General features: G+C 49.2%; 1 protein-coding gene across 6 annotated transcripts in view; it reads left to right on the forward strand.

Moving 5' to 3' along the window:
- PPP3CC (protein phosphatase 3 catalytic subunit gamma) overlaps window positions 1-24,327 on the forward strand; it is a 36,170-nt gene extending 11,843 nt beyond the window's left edge. Inside the window, exons 1-15 of one of the 6 annotated variants that reach the window (XM_055696063.1) lie at window positions 4,237-4,355; window positions 4,956-5,153; window positions 5,450-5,574; window positions 11,578-11,689; window positions 13,855-14,000; window positions 14,181-14,320; window positions 14,898-14,975; window positions 15,070-15,164; window positions 15,880-16,005; window positions 16,961-17,038; window positions 18,007-18,033; window positions 18,963-19,044; window positions 19,569-19,666; window positions 22,394-22,423; window positions 23,827-24,327. In XM_055696063.1, coding sequence (XP_055552038.1) covers window positions 4,343-4,355; window positions 4,956-5,153; window positions 5,450-5,574; window positions 11,578-11,689; window positions 13,855-14,000; window positions 14,181-14,320; window positions 14,898-14,975; window positions 15,070-15,164; window positions 15,880-16,005; window positions 16,961-17,038; window positions 18,007-18,033; window positions 18,963-19,044; window positions 19,569-19,666; window positions 22,394-22,423; window positions 23,827-24,005 — 1,527 coding nt within the window. In that variant the 5' untranslated portion in view covers window positions 4,237-4,342 and the 3' untranslated portion in view covers window positions 24,006-24,327. Of the gene's footprint in view, window positions 1-4,236; window positions 4,356-4,738; window positions 4,870-4,955; window positions 5,154-5,449; window positions 5,575-11,577; window positions 11,690-13,854; window positions 14,001-14,180; window positions 14,321-14,897; window positions 14,976-15,069; window positions 15,165-15,879; window positions 16,006-16,960; window positions 17,039-18,006; window positions 18,034-18,962; window positions 19,045-19,568; window positions 19,667-22,393; window positions 22,424-23,826 lie in introns of those variants that run through there. The other 5 variants (XM_055696066.1, XM_055696060.1, XM_055696062.1 and 2 more) reach the window with 5 other exon arrangements.
- Window positions 24,328-24,964: the final 637 nt, after the last annotated feature.

Here is a 24,964-nt window from a genome sequence, read left to right on the forward strand (position 1 = left end):
TAACTTGAGGATCACTTTATTTTCTCTTCCGTGGTACTGGCTCTTTCTGGAGACGTGGATGGGTCAGCCCTGCTCTGTCTGCTGCTGCTGCCTCCAGTCCGGGGAGGAGAGGATCTTTGCTTTGTTTCAAGCGCTCTCTTACAAAGATGGGTGATAGGTTACGTGGTCCGACCCAGTCCGTGCTGGAAGAGCCGTGATGAAGCTTAATTGGGGCACAGCTTAAGTGTGGATGTGGAAATGCAACGCATGCTTTTCTCCTGGAGGAGTAGAGTCGTTTTGCACTGAGGGGTGAATAAATGGGCTGTGATGCTCCAATTTTGTAGAGCTGGTGGTAGAGAAGCAGCTTTTTGTCAAATTCTCCCCATCCTTAACTATCCATGCCCTCTCAGAGTGCTGCGAGTACCCCCTTGCTCCTGGACCAGCGAATAAAATCTGTGTTAACTCTGCAGCCAATGGAGCCTTGCGTGGCAGTCTAGCAAAAATATCCCTATCCTCTTAATTTTACTTAAGTCCCCTGAGCACAGCTGACCTTTTAATCCATTTTACACCTCAAAAGTTTACTTGCATTTGTGTCCTTTTTTTTTTTTTTTTTTTTTGGCATGTGGCCTGTTAGTAGAGTGGGAGCTGTAGTCTCCTCTCAGGAGTAGCCTACAGAGTGTGTTTTGATGCCCTTGTGAAATTTTAAGTCCCAGACCTAAAGATTTCACAATTGGAACTAGACTGGGTGCAACACATGGTTTTGTATACAAAGGGAAGATGGCACGAAGATCACAGCGTCGGCTGCTCAGTGTTGCGGATGTTTTATCCGTCGTTTTCATGAATTATGGTCTGTAGGCAGCGTATGGAAGGAGCTGGCTCCGAGGAGGAGCTTAGCACCCTGGGTCATCGGGCTGCCTGGGTGCTCTGCGACTAGCCACGGCATTTTTTTGGTGAGGTAAGGAGTTATTTCCCTGTTTTGCAAATAGGTGCAGAAAGTGGGCGAGACTCCTCCAGCCTTCTCGCTGCCCTGGGGGTGTGAGATTTCAGGGCAGCTTTTGCCAGGCTGGCTGCTGGAGGAGCCCCCTTCCTCCGCACCCTCCCGCCGTGCCGGTCACTCCAGCAGAATTGGGCGTTAATAAGGATAGAATTCAGATCTTTCAAAAAAAAAAAAAAAAAAAAAGTGGATATTTGTGCATCACATAACCGCTTGCACCAAACTGACTACAGCCCTTAGACAGGTGATGCTGGCTAACAGGATTACTTACTTTGACAACACTAATTACTTAAGTACTCGTCCTCATCCCCTGCCGCATGGGGGAAAGCGGCATCGCTGGGTTTCGGTTTTCCCAGCGCTCGGGCTCCAGTGCATGCTTCTCGTGACTCTCTGGTGCGTGGAGGATTTTTTCATGCAGCCCCCACGAAGCTTTTGAAGTGCTCGACAGCTCTGGGTGCACCGTGGCACGGGTGCCTGCTCCAGCACAGCACGACTGGCTCGGGGAATTGAGAAGTATTTTTTTTTTTTAATTTTTTTTTTTTTTTTTTGGGGGGGGTGGGTTAGCAGGAGGCATAGCAAGCAGAAGACAGGCGATGTGGAGTAATCCCTTGCCTACATGAGGTCTTTGCTGTGTGTCTGCACCCCCAGGACGGGGCTGGTCTCTTTGGCATTTCTGGAGCAAGTTTTTCTCCCTGCAGCTTGGCTGGCAGACAGGCACAGCCGAGGAGAAGCCGGTTCCTTATCGTGCCCAGCTCCTTGTGGGAGTGGAGCCATGCAAAGCCAGCGAGGGAACCTACATAAAAGTTCTTGGCTGCTCGCATTGGCAGAGCCTCGTATTTTATCTTGCATAACTCCTCTCACTAGGGCTACCAAGAAAAGGCAAAAGCAGACCATGCCAGGAGCTTTTCATGGATCTCTTCTGAATTGTGTGATGGGCAGTACTGCTCTTGTGGTCACATGCCGTCTCCATTAAGCTCTCTGTCCCCACTTCTGTGGGCTTTTTACTTTGTTAGGGTGGCTCCGGAGTCCGTGGCTGCATTTGAAGGCCTGGAGCGATGGGGAATATGGAGCCGAGTGGTTCCTATTTCTCTGTTTTCTTCCTTATAAATCATTTGACCTCCAAGTGCTTGCTCGCTTCCTTTGGAGTCAGATGGCAGATGCTAGGACAACTGCCCAGTTTGTAGAAGTACTTACGAATAATTTTCCAGTCGCTTAATGGCAGCGAGTGCCAGAGCCTCCCTTGCCCCTCGCTCTGAGTCCCATGCCTACGTGTCCACCCTGCTCCTTTTGGCCTCCCTTCTTCCAGCTGAACTTTTGTGTCCTCCTCCAGCGCTGCCATCCCTGCACAGATCCGGGGTGGCGGTGGTGGCAGGATATATGAAGTTCTGCAAAATGTCAGGTTTTTCATTGGTAACCAGAGGGGTCTCTTTTTTTTTTTTTTTTTTTTTCTTCTTCTTCCCCTTTTGGCTGTAGAGATGAGCTGTATATGCAGTAAAAAAATGTTGTCTGACCTGTGTTGGTATAAGCAGGGGTCTTGCTTAAACCTCTTTAATTGGTGGCTCCGTGGGGAAAGCACTGCGTGTGCTCTGGACCGTTCGAGGCACGTGGGGCACTTGGCAAATACACAAGCAGCGGAGCAAAATTTCCAAAGCGACTGATGAAAGAGGGCCACCTTATTGCAGGCACCGGCTCCCCTTTCATTATACCCGCTCTTGTTCTCCTCTGTCCTGCAGTTCGCATTATTTGAAAATTGATGTTCAGCTGCAAAGAATCTCTTTGCTTTTTCCGTCTGCCCCCTGCGTTTCTAAGCTAAATAGCTGCTCTATTTGCATTTAAAAGAGATGGGTTGCATCTCTGCTAGACACTGTACTGTTTGACCAGCGCTATTGCTTCGCCTGTTAGATTCAACACACTTTGGCATATGGGATGTCTTTACCGGGTGGTGGGTAAGGACGTCAACTTCATTAGCATATCAGATATTTTTCTTCTCTAGCTGGATTACAGTGAAGTGCAAATCTGTCTTTCACCACATGACATGATCGCATCAGAAGCGGGAGATGTGGAAGCAGTGGTACATTATCTAGTGAGTGGGTTTCGTTACACGTGGGGTGTGTTGGAGGTACCGCTTACTCAGAAGCAGGCTGGCACCGTGATCATTACAACGGCTGTAAAAGGCTCGTTTGCTGTCCCGACTTCAGGGTAGGCTGGGGGATGCCCAGCAAAGATCTTAAAATGGTTTGGGTTGGAAGGGACCGTAAAGATCAACCAGTGCCACCCCCCGCCACGGGCAGGGACACCTCCCGGCAGCCGGGCCCTGGGCACTGCCAGGGATGGGGCACCCACAGCTGCTCTGGGCAGCCCGTGCCAGCGCCTCGCCGCCCTCAAGCAAAGAATTTCTTCCTAATATCTAATTTAAATCTCTCCTCTTTCAGCCTAAAACAATTACCCCTTGTCCTGTTGCTGCATGCCCTTGTAACGAGTCCATCTCTGCCTCTCTTGCAGCCCCCTTTAGGTACTGGGGGGCTGCTGTAAGCTCTCCCCGGAGCCTTCTCCGGGCTGAACACCCTCAGCTCTCCCGGGCTGTTTGCACAGGAGAGCCGGCAGTCTGTCCGGCTGCCTGCGCTCTGACGGACAGCCCTGCCTCCGGGACCTGTGTCCCTAAGGCTGGGAGGGTGAGCAGCAGCTCCCTGTGGTACCCATGCTGGGGTAAGAAGCTTTTCCTGGGGCTGTGCATGCCACGTCGGCGTGCAGCACCCCAGGGAGCACCAAAACCCATCCCAGCATCTCCTCCTCATCCAGACTTGCAGCATCCCTCCCTTGGCAGGGCTTGGTTGTAAGCGTTTTGGTCCTGCTGTGACCTGGGAGTGTTGAAAAGGCTGAACCCGGAGGGCTGGGGAGATGCTGGTTGGTTGAGATGTTTTGAGAAGGAAATGGACTCCGGGACCTGAGATGATCTCTGTGCTGCATCACTGTGATAAGATGCAAATTGCTCTGTGGTGCGCGGGAGCCGCCAGCAGCTGGGCCACACGTTTGGGGCTGTTTAACAGCATTTGACTTCCAGTTTTTTCTCTTTTTCCCAAACATCCAGGCCTCCTGGAATTTATTTTAAAACAAGACACTATGCAGCCTTTAAATATTATGTAGGGGTGATGTGTGCTCCATCTTTTTTTTTTTTTTAAAACTAGCCAGGCCCAGGAGACGGCAGATGAGGAAGTTAGATGGTTTTGACTCGTAACTTATTTTTAATTTCATATGCTTTCTTTCTGCTAGAGGTCACCTTCTCACAAATAATACAGTTGCCTTGCATGAACATAATAACGGCAGCCTTTGATGGGGTGTTTTTCTACCTAGAGTTAAAACCCAGGGAATATGTTGCAGATAGGTGAGGCCTTAACTTTGCCTTAAATGTTGGATTCTGTCAGGATTTACCAATTACGAAGCTTGGGGTTAAGCTTTTTGAAGAGGCCCGTACGGAGAGGTGCGAGGCTGTTGCTTGGTGAAAGCAGCTTCTGTTTTGCGGGTGTGTGTGCGGTTTCCTGATAACTGAGGACTTTACATATGGGTCCTCCTACCTTAATTGCCAGTTCCTGGGAACTGGTGTGTTTTTCTCCTGCTTTTGCTGATATTTGCATGCAGTCCTGTTTTAATGCAACGTTACAGTGACAACTATCCCCACCAAATTAGGAGACAGCTTTGGTGCCTGTGTTTTCTGCGGATGCATATGGCATTTAGTCTGCATACGGTAGCTTTTTAAACATGCTGAGGGGTGTATTCAACTGCTCTGGCAGCACAGCTTTTCTTCTTTCGCTATTTGAGAGCATAATTTCGGTGGAAGTATGTTCCTGAGTGTATGCTCGTCTTGAGGCTTGGAACGAAAGCCTCCTGCTGAAAAGACTGTAATTCTTTCCCCCCCCCCCCCCCCCCCTTCCCCTCTCCCCCGAAAAAAGAGACGTGTTGCTAACTTCTTCACTTCCATTTCCAGCTGTCCCATTTCCTCCCACGCAGCGGCTCACTCTGAAGGAGGTGTTTGAGGATGGGAAGCCTAGGCTTGACGTCTTGAAGAGCCACTTGGTAAAGGAAGGGCGCCTGGAAGAGGATGCGGCGCTGAAGATCATCAATGATGGGGCTGCCATCCTTAGACACGAGAAGACAATGATTGAAGTGGAGGCTCCAATCACAGGTCAGAGAGCTTTCTGCAGCTGGAGTCCTAAATAGTCCATCTAGGAAACACGAACCACTCAAAGGAGCAGGTTTGCTGCCGTGTTCCTTCCATCAGCAAGGTTTTTTAAATTGCCTGAGCTCTCAGAAGAGAGGATTTTGCTGGTGTAGGTTGAGTACATCTTTGCAGAAGCTCAGTGTAAAGCAGGGGTGGCTTGGGTCAGAGCACAGCCATGCGATGCTCCTTGTTGATGTCATGACCTTTCTTTTCTTAGCATGTAATTCTGTCCCTCTTCCGTGCTGTTCTTCCTCCCCTAGTGTGCGGTGACATTCATGGGCAGTTTTTTGACCTGATGAAGTTGTTTGAAGTTGGAGGATCACCCAATAACACCCGCTACCTCTTCCTGGGAGACTACGTGGACAGAGGCTACTTCAGTATAGAGGTGACAAATAAAGTTGAGCCTGGGGGTGCTGGTAGTAAACTAACCGAAAGTGTTGAACTAAGCTAGCAGATACAGATCTCTTATGCTGGATTTTACACTCTTGTTTTGCATGGAATGAAAATCGTGTTGTAGGTAACTCACAGTATGATTTTGGCAGAACAGCCATGTCCCAATGTCATGGTTGGGAATTGGATCCTCGCCCAGTGACAGCGAAACAGCAGTGGTGGGGTTAATGACTAAATTCTGGCTTCTGAACTCAAGTTTGAATATCACTTGTAGCTGTCAGTCAGGGAAACAAGAGGGAGAGTTGATTGTATGTTGCGGGCAACAGGATCCTACCAGGCAGTGGGAAGCAAATGTTTAAAAACTTACAGGATTCGGCTTTGCAGGGAAAAGAAGGCGCAACGCTACTGAGTCACTGCTTCCCTACCGTCCCCCTGAAAGCATCAACCTCGCAATTCCAGAGTCAGGGTCAGGAAAAAGGAGCAATAAATCACCGGGGCTGTTGTACATCTTGCTGTGACCCACCGGCTTAGTGCCAGGGCATTTAATTGTTTATCTAGCCATGCTGTGCCCGTGTGACAACCTGCCTTGTCACGATAACGCTGTCGCCTTACAGACATCAGCCGAACATCTGGCGCTGTGTTAGGATTTTGCAGCTCTGTGGGATGTCACCGACCAAGGAGTGGGTAACACTGCGAGGTGTTGGTCTTAAAGGGCGAAGTAATCGATGGGTCCCTGTGGCCGCTGCTGCTTCGCTGAAGACCTGTGAGCGACAGAGCCGGCAGGATGAGAGAGCTGTCAGCAAATGCTGCAGACCCCAAGGGATTGCAGCTTTCTGGTTTCACAGAGGCAGAGCAGAGTGGAAAAGGGGTGTTTGTTCCGGTTGGAGATAAATGGAATGGATGCGGGGATGGAGAGGGAGGCATTTGGGGAAACGGAGGCACAAAAAGTGGCAAAACTACCCTGGAAAAACAGAGTAAGTGCTTTCCCTTCAAAGAGGGAGCGTGGATACCACAGCACAGGAATAGCTGAGCTGTTGGGTCTGCAGAGGAGTCTTTCTTGGTTAAATTTTGGGGAGGAACTCTCCTGGACAGCGAAGGCGGCGGTTAATGCAAGCGTTTCTTTGAAGGATTCTGCAGAGGATTTAGGGGAGAGTACCGCTGACAGCTTGTGCTTTAGCAGCGTTCTGGCTTACTTCCAGCCTTGCGCTTCGTGTGTTCCTAAATACTGACAGCGAGCCAAGGTGTGACGATGAGCAGTTTCCGGGGGTAGCGGGGACGGATGCTGGAAAGGTGGGGTTGCAGCTGTTGGGATTTCTGGTGGTGCTGGCAGGAGGAGTCCTGTATAACCCCCTGGGGAGGAAGGGGAAGGACAGACATCTGACCGCTTGTTCTGATGGCTTGGCTTGCACAAATTGGGTTTGCAGTTGTGGATTTACCTGGAAAAGAGATTATATTCTAGCACAGCAGTTCTTTCTGAGACTAGATGTGGATTTGTTTTAGCGTTAACCAAGAAACCTTCAAAGGAGAGTTTTGGTACCCTGAGCCTACGCACAAATTTTACGGATCCTGGGTGGCAAAGTGCTTCTCCTGCTCTCTACTTTTACCCTGCGATTGATCCAACACGGAGATTTTACTCCCAGATCTGCAGAAGTGCGTGCCTGTGTTGGGCATCAGTGCCCTCGTCTCTCTGTGCTGTGATAGTATGGGAGAATTCCAGGGGCATGGATGGATGATGAGTCCACTTTGGAGAACGGAGGTAGTGGGAAGAGGCATTGTTGGTTTTTTTGGTTTTGTTTTTTGAGGCGAAAGGCCTGAAAATTACAGGTAAACTTCATCAGGTCTCTGTTGTGACCCAATACTCTGAGCCAGGGCCTGTGCCAGGCAGCCCGGTGTTTTCAGGCTCGAGAGCCTGGGGCACTCGGTCTCCGCCAGCTCTGAGCAAGAAGCTTTTATTCCATGCTGCTCTCAACTCTCCTCCTTCCCCTTGCCCCCCACATCTGCAGAGGGAAAGCCACGGCGCGCTCCGTTACCCCACAGAGCTAGCATTGATCTTTCACGAAGCAGGGTGGGCTTTGATTAGTACGTGCGGGGGCTGATCCAAATGTCACTGATAAAGCAGAATCTCAAAGGCTTGATTCTCTTGTTCCTATTGATGTGTGCCTCTTCTTTCCACCTACTGCAAAGTGCAGCCAATGTGTTTTAAGAAATTCCCACCTGGGTGTGCAGAAACGGGTTTCTATAGTGAAACAGGAGGTTTGCTGCTGGCGTGGAGGATCGCTACAAGCAAAGAGTTCATGGCGCTGAATGGTTGTCTTTGCATTATTTCTTTATTTTTGCAGACTACTGTAAAATGCAAAGCTGTAGCAGCTGGCCTCTGAAGTGCAGAGGTGGCTGATCTGTGAACATTTGGGGTTTGGAGTTTTGATTTGCTTTATCCCAGAGGCTCAGGTGATGGAGAGGCACGCAGGTTTCCCTGTGCTTTCACCACTGGGAAGGTGAGGAGCACCAGCATCATCAGACTTTCATGAATCACTGCACAAACTTGTGCATCCATGTGCTGGGTGGGGATATTATCGAGTGCCTGCCCAGAGCAGCTGATAATCATGACCTTTTAACTGAATGAAATAGGAGGTAATTGTATAATTGCATCCTGATGCAGGCAATCAGGAAACAAGATGCAAAACTGGGGGCCAAGGAGGTGTTAAGACAAACCCTGCTGCTTGTTAGCAGCCCAGATAACCCTTGTGAGCTTTCCCCATTGCTCTATTTGGTTGTCAAGGTAAAAGGAGCAGTTTGTGGCTCAGACAAAACCTTTAAAAAAAACCCCAAAAGCCTCTTGTTCATCAGCTCAGCTGGATGTCTTCAACAAATTATTTCTGGGCCTCTGGCTTAGGGAAATTCTCATTTAAAAACATTCGTTCCCAGTAAGTATAATGAGGCCATGAAGCGTGGTTTGGTTGGTTTTGTGTTGGCTTTTGGTTTTGGTTTTTTTAAAGAAAAGAGTTGGGGGGGGGGGGGGGGGAGAAGGGAGGGAAGCAACCGTGTGAAAGCTGAGAGGGCTGATGTCGAGTGGAAGAGGATGCTGCGACGCCTTTGCTTTCAGTCCGTGCCACAAAGCCCGCTGCGACAGCAAGACGAACTGGCCACGGGCTGGGACGTGGCAGTGAAAGGGCTGACAGGCAGCACGGAAATCAGGCTGAACACCTCCGTCTGGGGCTGCTGGTGAGGTGGCATCCTGGTGAAGGGTTTTCTTGTCAGTCTGCACGGGGAAAGATGCTTCCTTCAAAGTGCTTTAAGCTTCTGAGTTAACATCTCCAAGCCCTTGCGCAAGAGAGGTCTGCCTGTGTTAGTCAACGAGAGGCCATCCTGGTCCGTGAAGCCAGAACACGAATAGAATTGTTTGGTTAAATGATAAAGTGAAACAGTTATTACGACCGAAAACAGGATCTATGGAAAGACTAGATTTATCAGTAAAAATGGTGTGGTGATGGCATGCACCTTTTCCAGGCTAGTTTTTCAAATCCAATTAAAATGGGACGCGATTGCTGCCTCATTACAGATTTGTATGTACGGTAAGCTCGCCAGGGTTGAATGCACTCTTTTATCCAGAATGCTGTTAAAGAGACCCAGTCGGTGTTGCGAGGTGTAGGTTCACGGGCCAAAGGCAGCACCGGGATGCAGGAATTCTGTTGCGCTGCCCCTTCCGTGCCCGCTCCAGGAAGAGCTGGCGGGCTCGGTGTTAAAACTTTTTCTCGTAAATGCTGCGTTTTGTCAAAGGTCCGAGAGGTTACGGTGCGGCGGGTTCGGCAGCAGCCCCTCCTGCGCTTGCGTTGGGGTTGCAGTTAGCGATTCCTCTTGCAGTTCTGCTGTGACTGCTGAGCTTTCCCCTTGTGAGTGAAAGGGGGGGGATCAAATGGGGGCGCAGGCCTCAGTGCTTGGCTTTGGGCTTCACGCTGATAGGCAGAATAAGGAGAGAAGTAGATTATTTAAGCCTAGTAAGCCGTAATGGTCTTGAAGTTGCTGCTAGGCTATTGTAAACACGCGGTAATCAATTCCTGGGCACAGTGCCTTGGAAGTCTGGGAAAGGGATCTGCACAGAACGCCAGGAAGCATCTGAGGCATGCGAGTGTAGAAACCTCCCTTGCTCCTCGTTCCAGCCCCTCCGGAGCTGGCGAGGGCTGCTGAACGCCCGTTACTCGCCGTTACCCCACTCGTACCTGGCAGCCCCCCTGCCCTTGTGAAATAGCCGCAAGCCACAGGGAACTGCAGCGATTCCAGAGGCCGCGTGCCCAGGAAGAATTGTGGTGTGGAATGAACTCCGTTCACTTGCCTTTCACTTTTCAAAGACTTTGAATGTGTTTTTAAATATCTCTTCTTGCAAGTCGCTGGCCTTCTACACATCCAAGATCCTCCTCGTTACTGGTGTGCATCTCTGCTTCCTTGCTTTGCCAGGGCTGGTTGCTTTCTCCAGTCCTTAGCAAGTCATTCGGTTCATTTAGAGTGGCTTTCACTTTTCAGTTCTCACGCTAGCCCAGAAGAGTGACATTTAGTTTGTGAACACAGGAGGTTAAAGCTTTAAATCACAGAATAAATTATAAATCGTTTGGTTGGGAGCATTCATCCTGTTAACAGAGGCAATAAAACGATCTTTTTGCTAGCCCTAACCTTGAATTACCTACCACTGGCCCTGATTCTGTTCAGTTTTAGAACTCGGAATTTGCAATCGAGTCTTTTCTCTGTGGGGTCAGGTTCTTAATTAGATGCAGACGGGTGCTTTACAGCTCCTTGGGGTTTTAGGGATCTCCCTGCATGCAGCTGGAATGACTAATGCAGAGCTTACCTTGCAGGTTCAGTGCTTAAATACTGTGGTATCTAAGGTGTCTGTACTGGAAACTAACTTGAAACTGGTTTATTTTGGTTCTGGAAGTTGTTTCCATGCCACAGCAGCTGGTTCCCAGAAATCTGTGCACCAGATCAGCAAAGTTTTAAGTGCAAAACTGCTGACAGACTTCATGGCTCACGTTCTTAAAGGGTGTGCTGTTTCTGTAGCATGTCAGCCTAAAGGGTAAGCTCTTATTAGAGACTTTAATCCAGATCTTCGAGCTTGCTGTCATTATGGGTTGTCCTTCCAGCACTCAAAATCAACAGGGGAAATGTGATAACATTTCCCCAAACTAGATACCAGCCGATTTAGCTGTCAGCTTGACAACCTATAGCGCAGAAGGGTAAGCACGCTTGCTTTCCAGCCCTTCCCTTCTTCACGTAGGGTTTTTTTGGAAAGACACCGTGAAATATTTCTGGGACTTGGGCAGAAATGATTGTTTCAGTTTGACTTTGCTCTGCGCCTCCTCAAAGATGATCTTCTTACAGGTGTTGCTGCTCAGATAGGGGATGTGGAAAGCCCTCTTCAAAGCCAGAAGGCTTTACTAAGCTTATTTTTTTGGCTGGGCTTTTCCTGTTTTGAACTTGAACTTCACATGACTGTAGCGTAAGCAGAAAAACGGGGCGGGGGAAGTCAGTGGGGAAGATCAAGTTTAATTTTTTCTGATGTTTAATGTACTTGATAAAATGGCTAGCAAGATGGTTGTCTGTTGTACTTGCCGGTCTCTGGTTTTGATTGCAGCGGGACATCTGGAGCGCACATCTCGCCGCGCAGCTGGTTTTGCTTTGCTGCTCTGAAAATGGGTGCTTTTTTGCTTCGGTTTCTGCTGGAAGGAAAAGCTGCCCCCACCCAGCCCAGAGCCGGTTTCAGTTGAATGCGATCTCATTTGTCACTTCTCCAACTCAGGCCTAATATAGAGAAATGCTCGGTGTGGCTTTCCCCCACTTGGCCAAGATAAGATCTACTGCCGATTATGGAGCTGGGTTTCTATCAGGGTTCCACTTTGAATTCAGCTTGTTGGGTGTCTTCCCAGAAACACTTAGTGAAGTCTACAGATGATTAGTGCCCTATAAAAGGTTTTTATTACATGCCATCTCCTCCTTCCCTTTCTTGCAGTGCGTGCTGTATTTATGGAGTTTAAAGATAAATCATCCCAAAACATTGTTCCTCCTTCGAGGGAACCATGAGTGCAGGCACCTCACAGAATACTTCACCTTTAAGCAGGAATGTAAGTATCAGCAGCATAAGAAGGATTTAAAGATATTAACGTGTTGTGGCCAGGTGTGGGTCTTAATTTTTGTGCCTGCTAGGAGTGATACTGGTTAGCTCCGGAGCTGTAAAAACCTACTGTCTTTTTTTTTTTTTTTCCTTTGTATGTAGCTCATCTATTTCAGCTCCTGCTAAAAAAAAAAAAAAGAAAAACACCCCAAAAACCACAAAACCAAAAAATACCACCAAAAAACCCCAGATATATAAGTCCTGTGAAGTACTGAGCGCATGTAGATGTGGCCCTCTGGTTAGGAAGGGTGAGCATGGATGGAAGAAACGCAAACGCATCTTCCCTGTCTCGCTGATGAGCCCGTTGCACGCACCCACCCCTCCCTGACTTTCAGACCCAGCAACATATAATTACTGCCAAATGACTTTCAGCTCCAGATTGTGCAGCTGGGATCAGTGATTACAATTGGAAACAAATAAAGGATTTGTTCCTCAGCGTTTGCACTAGGGAGAATCATTACCTTTAAGATAATTTCTTTTTTTTTTTTTTTTTTTTTTTTTTTGTTGAGTTAAAGATGTTTTTGTGCAGCGTTTCCATATTTTTAAACCAAGGATGGTGAAAGGTCGGGGAATGACCGCTCTCCCCAGAGGGTGACGGTCACTCCTCGGAGCAATAAAAAAGGTATCCATCAGCAGCATGCAGCGCTCTGTTAGGGGATAGTTGCTCAGGGACCCGACCTCAAGAAATAGTTACAGGCAAGACACAAGTCCAACCTGTAGTCCTTCAGCTCTGGATGCTGTTGGACCGGGGTAAGGCTGATAGGTACCTGGCATAATGACATCTGTTTACTCAGAATTGAGTTGGAAAACACCAGCCAGTGCTCTGCTGGATACTGTAGTCATCAGGTGGTGGTAGAAGAGCTCCTGTTGAGCTGGGCTCAGTCTGAACCTGAGAGCCAGAGGTGATGGGTTTTTTCCCCTCTGGAAAACAGAAGATACTGCCTTTCCACTTCCCGTATCGTAGCCTGCAGCTGAAAAAAACCTGTTAGTATCTCTGAAACAAAGTTGGAGGAAAGGTAAACTTTCCATCCATGTGCTTTTTTTTTTTTTTTTTTTTTTTTTGCTTTAGGCAGAGGCAGGTTTTATAGCAGTAATGCAGCTTTCTGGAAGGCTGCGTTACATTACATACGTTACATTAATGGCTACATTAACATATCGCTGCCCTGCGAAGGGGCTGCGGATGCAAGCAGACGTGCTTGGCATGCGGTGGTCTCTGCTCCTGCTCTCTGTTCTAACGGGAAGCGTTGAGGAATATTTCTGAGCATACTTGGAGGCTTGCTGTAAAAGCTAAGCTGCTTTTGGAAAGGCCACGGTATCTCTGTTTAACGTATTGAAACATCCTCCTCGCCTCTGTTAAGATGGGGCATCCAGCGGAGATTGCGATCACTGGTAGCCCTGAGAAGGTCCTGTGTGAAGATTCATTTCGCTGCAGGCATCTCGGTCAAATTCTGAGTCAAAGCACTCAGCGTCCAGCTGAAAAGGCAGTTCCTATCTTAAATGATTGTGCAATATTGCTGTGCCAAATTAAACAGCTGCTGCATTTCCTAGTGTATAATGTGCCTAGCAGCTGAGGCTGGTAAGACTCTCTGGAGTCCAGAGGTGCGGTATGAACGCAGGAGAGTGATGGGCTGGCTTTATTCCTATTGCAGGTTCTCTATTGCAGTGGCAAGCACCTAGCCTCTTTGCTATGTTAATCTTACTGCAGGTGTTCTAGAAAATAGCTTGAAGGGAGATTAATATTCTTGGCCATGTCCAGATTACTGTGAAGCCTTTTTGTCTTCCCGTCCCACAAGCATCGTCTTAAGTCAGCATTTCCAGTCGTAATGGTGCAAAGTTGAAATTGGTGGGCCATGGATGTAGAGTTTCCATAACAGCTTAGGAGCTGGGTGCCTTGAACTTCCCTATCAGCACTCTGGCTGATCAAAGCTTTGCTTAATGCTTCTTACACCAAGTAGGTTTGGATGCATGACTCCCCGTTTAAAAAAAAAAAAAAAAAAAAAAAAAAGAATAATACTAAAAAAGCTCCTCTTAACATCCTGAGCAGTCTTTGTTGTGTAAATGAGTAAATTAATTCAGTTCTTCCCTCTTTTCCTCCCCCTGCCCCCATCTTTCCAGGTCGAATCAAGTATTCGGAGCGAGTGTATGATGCGTGCATGGATACATTTGACTGTCTTCCTCTTGCTGCCCTCTTAAACCAGCAATTCCTGTGTGTTCATGGAGGACTGTCTCCAGAAATCACGTGTCTAGACGACATTAGGAAAGTAAGTAATCTCCGTGGTCTTTTCACGTAGCTTACAATTAATCATGTCGTTAATGGCTTGCTTGATGCCTGCACGGGGTTCCAGGGTGAGGCTCCTGTGCTCCGCGTGTCCACACCGTAGGTGTGCGTACGCTGCTGCAGCTTTCACCAGCGTTGTCCTGATTTTCTGTACCTTTTTCAGTTAGACAGGTTTAAGGAACCTCCAGCCTTTGGTCCAATGTGTGACCTGCTCTGGTCCGATCCATCAGAGGATTACGGCAATGAAAAAACACTGGAGCATTTCGCCCACAACACTGTTCGAGGCTGCTCCTATTTCTACAGGTATAGTGGTGTTTCAGGGGGCTGTGATGGAGCAGAGCTTCTTGTCTCCCCTTGCGCTAAGGTGTGGGGGGAGATTCTTCACGTTGCGCTCTGTGGGACTTTACAGTGTCCCTGGCTCTGAAAAACAAGTCTTCACTTGGCTCTAATGCACAAAAGCTTGTTTGTTTTTTCTTGTCCTGTAATGTTGAGCTCTCTTTGGATACGTTGCTTTATGAAATTGTGGTATCAGACAGCAGAGATGCTTCTTTTAGCTGGCAGGGTGCCTTTTGAGTGGTTTTCAGGCATTGGACAGTACCAGAAGCTCTAGGAAATAATCTTTTCCTGTCTCAAAGAGAAGCATTTGTGCTAACAGACCACTTGTAGCCCGGCTGGTAGGGAAGATTTGGCACCAGAGGTCTGTTTAACAGAATGCTTTGCAATTAATTTTGGAATGATGTAATATATACTGGCCTTGTTTGGGGATGCTGGACACAAACCAAATGGGTGCTGCAAGTGGCTGGTTCCTGAAACCAAGACCGTGCGTGCTGTCTGTTCTCCTTTGCTCTGTCCTGATGTACGCTTGCTTTTTATTTTCCAGTTATCCTGCAGTTTGTGAATTTTTGCAGAACAATAGTTTGTTATCTGTAATCCGAGCTCACGAAGCCCAGGACGCTGGGTAAGTGCTGCAGCCTGGCAGCTGAGCAGGCTCCGTCTGTGTTCCTGCTCTCCTTAGCAAGACGGGTGTGTTGAACACTTGACCTGTTTTTCAGGTACCGAATGTACAGGAAGAGCCAGACAACAGGCTTTCCTTCATTAATCACGATCTTCTCTGCACCAAATTACCTAGATGTCTATAACAACAAGGGTAAGGCTGGCAAGGCCAGGGCTCTGCTGCTGTTTGGATGTCAGCGCTGTCTTCACGTGCTTAGGAAATCCCTCTCCATCTTCCCTTGCCCACTCTGCCCTCTCCTCGAGCTGCATTCTCACGCATGAAATGAAAAAGAGCTTTGTGTGCTAAACTGATGGCAGCTGGGGAGCTGGGAGAGGCTGGGTTCTCTGACTTGGGAGACTTAATGTATTACTCTGGCAATTAGCTGTCAAGTTATAAAGCCTAGAATAATGCCTTCATTTCCAGCCACGTGACAGCTGAGCACTATTGATGAATGCTGCTGTTAAAAAAAAAAAAAAGCTGCAAGTATAGGCAAGCTTTTAATTTCCCCGTGCCCCTAAAACCATAGGAGTATGATGGGGAACTTTCCTCGGCTGTGGGGGATATTTTTTTTTTTTTTTTTTTTTTTTTACCCCTCACTTTGGGTCTCGGCTCTGTGTTCATCGCTTCTGATTTGGATAAATTTTAACGGCTTTGTTCAATTGACCTTCACTGTTAACAAGCTTTAGTGAAACAACGTAATGGGTAAACTGAAAAAATACTGCTTAAGCCTTCTGATTTTTGGAGAGCTCATAGTTTGATTCTGCATGAGTGCAACCCCTTGTTGGTGACGAGGCCTCATTAGCGCGGGTACAACTCCCAGAAATTGATAGCACCTATGGACGTGTCATCTTCTCTTTTTCTTTCCTAGCTGCTGTACTGAAATATGAAAACAATGTCATGAACATCAGGCAGTTCAACTGTTCCCCTCATCCGTACTGGCTTCCAAACTTCATGGATGTCTTCACATGGTCTTTGCCTTTTGTAGGGGAGAAGGGTAAGAGATATTTGGATTTCTGTTACGGGTTGCCCAGTGGCTGGTCACAGTACCCTGTGTGTTAGAAACCTGTCCCACAGGCTATTAAATGTGTTGGGAGAGTGTTGTAACTCATTAACACCAGGTAAAAGCAGTTCAGGTTCAAGGAGATCTGCGTATTCGTATTACTGGGTAAAGTTTTTTTGAAAACAATTGTGGATACTTCTTTTAGAAAGCTGTTACCCATAAAACGATCCTTTCTTGCTGCTTCTGCATTGCTGATGGAGCTGATCATGGGTGGTGTAGCCCCACCTCAGAATCTGGAGACATTTCTCTTGCTCTGGGTTTGCGACAGAGGAATTAAATTCTCCTGTTGGCTTGTGGCCCACCCAAAAGGGAAGCATTCACTTCAGTTTAAAGTCTTACTTCCTTCTGAAGGAGGCGAGGCAGCTTAAAATATGGCCAAGGCTTTGACACAACTTTTCAGCAAAAGGTTTTTTACATCTCCTGGTGAGTTGAAATTTCACCCCAGTGTTGTATGTTCGGAGTGTGGCATCAAGGTCTGAAGTGCCAAAGGGGTTTTTTGACTTTGAGGAACCAAAGGTTGAATTTCTCCCCGGATTTGACGTTCTCGGAGCCAGGTGGCCTCTGGTGTGGGTCAGGGTGGGGAGGTGGGACCTTCAGCAAGCTCAGGCTGTTCTGCCTGAATGTTGGCACCCCACTCCCCACGTCTGTTTCATCTGTGATGTGCTTGGACTGCATCCACCTCCTTGGCAGAAGGTGTAAAATATGTCGTCTGCTCTGGGTACTGCTGTGAGGTACCAGCAGTATGCAGCTAAAATTGTCTTTGGGCTTCCACTTCCAGAGTATAAATGACCTTGAAATCGTTTGCTTGTCCAGCTCGTCCTCCAAATACCTCTGCCTGCCAAGTGTGTGCACCAGGCCTCTCTAATCTTCCTGTCTGTACTTCTTACAGTCACAGAAATGCTCGTTAACATCCTCAACATATGCTCCGATGATGAGTTGATTTCAGATGGTGATGAGACATTGGAAGGTAAAAAAAAGCTGTTACGACCGAGCTGGTAACAGTTGGGGGGGAGGGGGGTGGTGGTGAAGGTGGGGAAGGTGTGTGATGCTAGCTCCAGAGTGATCAGCACTTGATTTATAGCTGGATGCCCAGCCCGGGGTCTCCAGTTCCTTTTTGGCCAACCCTTGTGCAGTTGTGGGTAGGAAACATGGTTGCTTTTTTGGGTTTTCTTTTCCTTTTTTTTTTTTTCTTTTTTTTTTTTCTCCCCCTTTGCTATTCAGTCACAGAGAAATTAAATTACATTCACTGCGACAGACGCTTCTTGCCAGCTACTCTGGAGAATGGTTTCCTGCTCCTTACAGAGACTGCTTCCCAAATGGTTATTTTCCGCCCCCCCCCCCCCCCCCCCAGTTCAGAATTTTTCTGCACCAAAATGCCTACCCAGTTCTTCTCATCTGTTGCAGTGAACTCCTCTGTAAGGTGGCTTCTCATGTCACACATCTCCCCCCCCCCCAAAAAAAAAAAAAAAAAAAAAAAAAAGAAAAAGCAGAATGCGTTTTTTTGGCCCTGGTTTTAAGCTATGCACAAAAGGGACGAAAGAATTGCTGAGCTGATCTGCAGTTTCTATACGGGGGGGGGGGGGGGGGGGGAATCGCCTGAGAGCGAGCCGGTGTGACCTAGAGGCAGCTCGGGGGCAGCCGTGGGGCATGCAGCGAGAAGTGGGGCTCTGAGCATGCGTGGGGGGGTCCGGGGGGGCTGCCTGCCTGCGCAGATCAGCGTAGGGTGGAGGACAGTCAGTCACCGTTGCGGCACAACAAGGTGCCGCTGCTTCGGTCAACAGGTTGAGACTTTAACCCGCTTCTCCCATTGCATTTCGTTTTTGGTTGGTTTTTTTTTTTTTTTTTTTTTTTCTTTCTCCCTCCCATGAAAATTAAATTTGTTTCTTCTATCTCTGTCTTCATCTACTTGTTTCTTGGTGTCTCCTCTCCCTGAAGATCACTACATTTCAAGCTATCAGAAAGGTACCCAGCTAGAATTTGCTACAAGCTTAATTTTCACTGCCTGTGCCACCAGATTTCCTTGGAGTGGATTTGAATAGCTGACTAGTTGGGCAGTCTCTTCATCCCCTTTCAGTTTTAACATAAGCGCCATGTGTTTTTTAACCCTTCTGCGTTCCTCCAGGAACTTGAGAAACGGGGTCACGTTTCTATCTGACTTTTGAATGCAGCCACTTAGTGCATGGCTGAGCCATCGGTGCATGTTAGACCTCCGGTTTGGCTTGTACTGTCCTAATGTGTAGTTGGGCCATGTGAGGAATCTCAGCTGAGAGGAGATGTATTTGTTACCTCTTTGATTTTGATTTTTGTTTGTTTTCAGTTACCCTCCATGCTTTTTTCTCTCACGTTCGGTCTGTATAGCGGAAGGGGAGTTCACGTATCTCACTTTGTGTTTGTGTGGGGTCAAAGCAGAGTTGCAAGGCTCCGGCCAGCCGTTCACTGTGCGTGTTGGATGCCAAAGCTGATGCTTGCGTGACACTCCTCCCCGCGGCGAGCACAGCCCGGTGTTCTGCAGTGTTCATCAGCAGTCAGATTCGTCAGTGTTCTGCCTTGCAAAACTGTGTCTACATGGCTGAGTCATTTGTGTTACATCCTGTGTAGTGTGATCAAACCTGGTGAGCTTCGAACAAGACCTACCCGATCCGTTTCTTTTGGTGGTTCTACTCTCTTTAGACCTTTAAGCCCATGTGTCATCTCGTTGGTGTTGCCCTTCTCACTGCCATCCTGACCGCCATCCTCTCAGCACTGTTTCTCTCAAGAGTGTAGCTGTGAATCTGTAAATCATGATTTCTTTTCCTGGAGTCAGGCAGGTGCTTCATATTGACATTACTTGTGCCTGGAAAGCAGGAAACCTTAAACATGCTGGCGTTTGTGGTTTTTTTTCTCTCCCTAAGGTGGGACAACAGTCCGTAAAGAGATCATCAGGAATAAGATTAGAGCCATTGGGAAGATGGCACGTGTCTTCTCCGTTCTTCGGTAAGGAAGCAGCGTACGGTTTGGGGTCTTGAGTTTCATTTGGGGTCTGGCTGATGAAGGTAAATTTGGTGCTGTATATAGGGCTACAGCTTGATACGTCCTCGCTAGGTAAAGAGGCGGTGGCCAGGGTGCACCAGGCAGGCAGAGTCCCGCTGGGGAGCAGGAGTCTTACAAAACTTGCTCCAGAGGCTCGAGGTGGTGCTTTCTGTGTGCTTGGCCGTCTTCAGAAACCTTCATCTCGAGCCCTGGCCCCTTTGCCAGCAGAAGTGCTGCTGCTGAGGTATATTGAGCCCTTTCGGGATGCATTTGCTGGTGCCGCGGCTCTGATGCGTCGTGGCTGAGTAAGCAGAGCTCCTGTGTTTAGGAGGCAGGGCTGTGCTCGGCGCCCGGCAGGTCGGCTGCGTGCTGCCTGCGGTCAGCACAGGGCAGGCGGCCGGTGTTCATGCCGCTAACAGTCCGGCGTGGACCTAAATGACCATTGCGTTAATCTCTCGGTAACTAATTGTGTTGCCTCTTCTTTGCAGGGAGGAGAGCGAGAGCGTGCTGACTCTCAAGGGCCTGACTCCCACAGGTACACTGCCCCTGGGGGTGCTCTCAGGGGGGAGGCAGACCTTACAGACCGGTGAGTATGGATGGTCCTGTCCTCTGCTCTTCTATACCTGGTCCTCAGCTCCCCCGAAAACCATTCAGTCGGTCCCCACAGGCGTACTTCAGGGTGCCAGGGGGACCCGAGAGATGGTTCAGGCTCGCAGGGAGGAAGGATTCAGAAATAGGAGAAAGCAGAAATGTAGGTGGGGATGTGGAGAGCCTTCCAAGATGTCCCCGTATAGCCTCGAGGAGGGGAACACGAGGAAAAAAAAAAAAAAAGGACAACAAACAGCACCCTTGCCTAAAGCATGTGTATTGCTTTATTGTATGTTTCTGCAATGCTTTTTATCGTTTATTTCCCTGTAACTCTGCATGATGAGCATCCTCTGCTTCACCTACCTGCTGCTGTGTGCTAGCATAACGGTAAACACGCCTGCTTGCTTGTTCTTCGTTAAACAAAACCCTTCCAATTCTGACCCTGTGAATCCCAAACAGGAAGCTTAGGTTTGGGTGAAGGAGGGACACGCAGGTTTGGGTGAAGGAGGGACATTCTTCCAGGCCTGTATGTTTCATATTAAGACTTCTCTCGGCCCCCTGGTTTTGATCTGGGTTTGGAGGTTTCTTTTCTGTGCTTGCTGGCAGATACTTTGCTCCCTCCCTCAGCAGCCAACTGGTCCGTCTTATTAGTGTGCTGAGAGCAGGGCTGAGCTAGCGATCTGTGTGCTTGAAACTCGCAGGGCAGGGAGATTGGCTGATGGTCAGGGAATGAGTTATCATAGTAACATGTGTCCCCAGAGGGAATCCTGTAATCTAGTGTTTTAATCCTTTCCTGACGCCAGCCTTTGAATGCTGGCATCTCACCAGCCTGCTTTCCCCTTCCTATCAGCGCTGGGTAATTTCCTGCAGGCTCAGAAGAGGGCATGTTCTGGGGTTGCCTTGCCTTGATTAAATAGTTCACAAGTGAGAAACGTGTAAATATTGCTGCCCGCTCCTTGCAGGGGGGAGCGTGTGCAGTGTCGCTCCCGAACCCATGGGTTTCTCTGCACGTAGAGGAGTAGGAATACTTTTTTTATTTATTTATTTCCTTTTTTTTTTTATAGCAACCATAATGGTTTCTGTCACCCCAGTTCTGCTGCAGGCATGGGAACAGAGCCTGAGTGGGAAGGTGGCTGGTACAGCTCGGCTCGAGCAGCCGGCTCGCTCACGGTGCCGCAGCTCTGCCCCTCTAGCTGACGGCGTGGGAGCGGGCTGTGCTGCACCTTCCCCTCTCCAGGGGCTTCCCCCGAGGGGCTACCAGCCAGCTCCCCCCAGTAAAGAAGCCGAGATTTGTTTGGCTCCCTGAGACAGGACAAACAAGCCGGACCTTTGCTGCCGCCTCCTCCCGTGACCGCAGGCTTCCCACCCCCCTGCCCCTGGCACCCCGTGCTCCCCTCGGCCGCACCCCGCTTTTCGTGCCCTTCTCACGCTCCTTTCCCTGTCGTGCCCCCTTCTCTCACCCCTTCCCGTTTTGCACGTCCCGTCGCACCACGCCGTCTGCTCACAGCAGCCTCCTGGCGAACATACAGGCTCTCCCTCAGCAGCCGTGCTGGGAGCCGCTCTGCTCGGCGGGGAGAAGAGGGGCTGCCCCCCTTTTGGGGTCCCCTGCACCCTGAAAGAGGAGACAGAGGGCCGCAGGTAGCCGGGTGGCGGGGCCTCTTCCCTCCCTGAGCCTCCTGCCAACCTTTGGCAGCATGGCTTGGCAAAATCAGCTGAAGAAAGTCACCGAATCTGGAGCAAAGATGTTCAGCCACAACTCCATTCCTTCTCCGTGGCCTTTGTATTGTGTCCAAAGCCGGGGGGGGGGGGGGGGGGGGGGGGGGGAAGGCATTTTGAGGCTGAAAGCAGGGGATCTGTTCTAGGGAAGGGCCTCCTCCCAGATGTTGAGGCAGGGACTACCAAAACTTGGCCAGCTGCTGCAGCAGATTTAGGAAGGGGGACGCTGCTCAGCTTTATGGTGCCTTGTTGCTTGGTAACGCTTTTAGGAGGTGGAGCTGAAACCAAACTGGATTTGAAGCCTCAGCCTATATATTTTTATTTTTATTTCTTAGAATTCAAGGCATTGGGAGTGGAGCAGCCTAGTATCTGCTGCTACCTGCCCTCGCCCAGAGAGCAAACTGCCTGCCCCTCCGTTCCCCCCTGCTCCAAAATGTCATCACACCCCTCAGGGTCACTTCCCTTGCTTGACTCTGGTGGTTGAGGCTTTGCCTGGGGTGAATTCCACACAATTTACCTTCTGGAGGTGGCCAGGGTACCCTAGAACCCCCGAACTGGGAGCCAAAGGGGCCGTACGTGCGGGTGGAGACCCATGGCTCGGTCTGAGACTGTCACCGTCCTTGCCGTGGGGTGCCTGCGTGCCCGAGCCCTCCGGTGCATGCAGCAGAAAGCCGTCTCTGCTTCTCTCTTTCTTTCCATCGGATCGATCTGTGTGATGAGTCCAGCGAAACATGAGGAAAGGAGACTTCCCCGTGTCAGCGCTCAGCAGACGCGAAGCCCGAGGGAGTCCCCTTTCAGCCTTCCTCTCAAGCTCCTGTCACCTTTCCCTCCCCCCCCCCTCCCCTTCTTGCCCGCTGTTTTGATTGATTACGGTTGTCTCCACTGGGGCTGGGAGGCTGTGGGCTCTGCGTTCGCAGCGATGATGTTAGATCACTCACTGTCACTCTTTTTTTTTTCTTTTTTTTTTTCTGTCTTCATTTTTGCATGCCACTGTTCTTCTGTATTGCAGCCACAGTAGAAGCGGTAGAGGCACGGGAAGGTATGGCTAGAATCCGGCGAGAGACTCAAATCATCTCTGTGTGTTCGTGCGCTAATTTTAAAGAGCTTTATCGGCCTTATGGAAGCTTTTTACTCTTGCATCACCAGAAGTGGGGGAGGATGGGCCCCTGCTGGGAACCAAAAAAATACAGTGGGCTGGTTCAAGTCTTATTTTAGCCTTAACGAGGCTATGGCTGAGTGCAAGACCTTCATTCTGAGAGCGCCCCGTCTCCGGGGCGGTTTGTGCTCTGGTGTCTCAAGACCTTGGTGTTGGGGTCTTGCGATCTGATCTGGGATGCCACGTGGCCGAGTTCATCCCCTGGGTGACTCAGTCCAGTGAAGGCTGCCAGCACGCTTGGTCAAAATCATCTAGGAAGTCGCGGATTGCGTGGCTCTGATGTAATCCTTGCCTTCCCCACAGGTGGGCCGAGGTGGTCCTGGTGCAGAGAAGCAATTTTCTCCCCGTAGTTTGTGTAGAAATGACAGATTTCTGAGGTTACTGGCTGGGAAGCTTTTCTCCTCGATGGCTCCATTCAACTCCTGATGAATGGGGCTGTACGTTTGTGTAGAGAACGTTTTGATTACCAAGGGAAGTTTGTTTGTAAACCAGCCAAGTCCTGGTAAAAAGATTTGGCACAAACACCCCCCCCTTTTTTTTTTTCCTTGTCTTTTTTTTTTTTTCCCCTTAAATTATCTGTAATACAAAAAAGTTAAACATTCGCTCCGTATCATCACCGCAAGGATGATGTACTCGGCCTCGTAGTGATGAAACACTGTCCTTGGTGGGATTTCATCACTCCTGAGACTGCCTGTGTGTCTCCTGGTCATGCAAGAAGCCGTTGCGTTTGTGATCCGAGGACTAGCCGTTTCCCTCTCCTGGCGTTGCAGTCTGTGGTTTGTGTTGGAGTTAAAAGCCTTGTGGTGGTGTCTTTGTCGTGTTGGTTTGGTTTTGCCTTCTTTTTTTTTTTTTTTTTAATTATTATTACTATTTTTATTTTATTTTTAGTTTCGTGTTTTTCAGCTTTGAAAGTTTCCTGAGATTTCCCTGTTGGGGGGGTGGGGGAACACGACACTGAGCACTTGTCTGGTCTGCGCGTTCCTGCTGCTAAACCGTGTTCAAAGGGGAACCGTTAGGGAGCAGAGCAGGTCGCTGCGGTCGGGATCCTAGACTTTGCCACCAGGACCTGGCGCAGTTCAACTCCCCAGCTACACTGTGGTACCCACATGAGCTGGCGATGCCGAACCCCCTCCCCCGCAGACCCAGCTCGGGCTTCCCGTAGCCAGACACGTGCTTTCTGTCGCCCCGACTCTGTCCTGTACGTGTCTGGTGTGTGCTAAGGGGCTCCTGCCCGGGGGTCCGCGGCTCGGCCTGACTCTTTTCTTTCTCGGCCCTTCTCTCTGCAGCCATTCGTGGATTTTCGCCGCAGCACAAGATCCGCAGCTTCGAGGAAGCCCGAGGGCTGGATCGCATTAACGAACGCATGCCGCCGCGCAAGGATTCAATGCACTCAGACGGGCCGGTGAACTTGGTAACCTCAACAAACTCTGCAGACAAGAACGGCACGGGGAAGAAAGCCCAGTAACGGTCCGAGCGCCCAATCTGCACCACTAAAGGATCCAAAACTTAATGAATTTTATTTATTTATTATTGGGGTGGGGTGGGGGCAGGGGAGAAACCAACTTCACCTGGAGGCACGTTCATAATCCAGTTTGCATCCATTCTGTAAGAAAGGTGACCATTTTGTAATTTTTTTATTTATGTTCAATATATAAAAAAGTCCATCTTTTTTTAATTTAGAAACCAATCTAACTGCTAGCGCATATATGAAGTGTTGTGCTGTACAGCTGACCTCTCCTCCGCGAGAGCCAAACCTCTGCGGGGGGATTAAAAGAAACAAAACCAGTTCCAGGCAACTTGGGTCGTTGACTTTGGTACAATTCTAAGTTAGCCTGTGCTTTCAAAAGCAGGTCCTTTCGTTGAAGATGGGGTTGGGTTGGTTTTTCTTTTCACGACTGTCTTCTTCCCAGAGTTTGCTGTTGGTTTTTCTTCGTCTTCTTGCCTCCCCGCATCTGCTGCTTTAGCAACCGATTCCGTGGAAGGCACGTTGCGTGGTGCAGCTGGCCGGGATCCGTCCCTCTTCCAAGGTGACATCCAGATATTCGCAATGAGCTCGAAAGGACTCCAGTGTGTTATACCAATCACGGCACCTTTTCCTTCTGTAGTTTTTATTCCAGCGGAGCCCCGAGCAAAAAAAATAGCCCTTTAATAAGGACGGGAAAGGGGGGTGGGGAAGCGCTGCCCCTTGTCGTGGCTCTTCCCGAAGCTTCGGCCGTTCAGACTTGCTGCAGCCAGCTGGACGCCGGGGCTGCCCGTGCAGCAGAAATCCCTCTGGGAGTCCCTCGGATTCAGAGCAGAGGAATTCTCTCCGGTCCCTAGCGATTAGCAGGTCTTTGGGAAATTTGCAGGGCCTGAATTTTAAAGGAAAAGGGGGGGGTGACATAAAACGAGCGGGCAGAAAGGCACGCACACCACCACCCCCCC

This window comes from Falco cherrug, chromosome 18 (assembly GCF_023634085.1).
Source record: "Falco cherrug isolate bFalChe1 chromosome 18, bFalChe1.pri, whole genome shotgun sequence".
NCBI lineage: Eukaryota > Metazoa > Chordata > Aves > Falconiformes > Falconidae > Falco > Falco cherrug.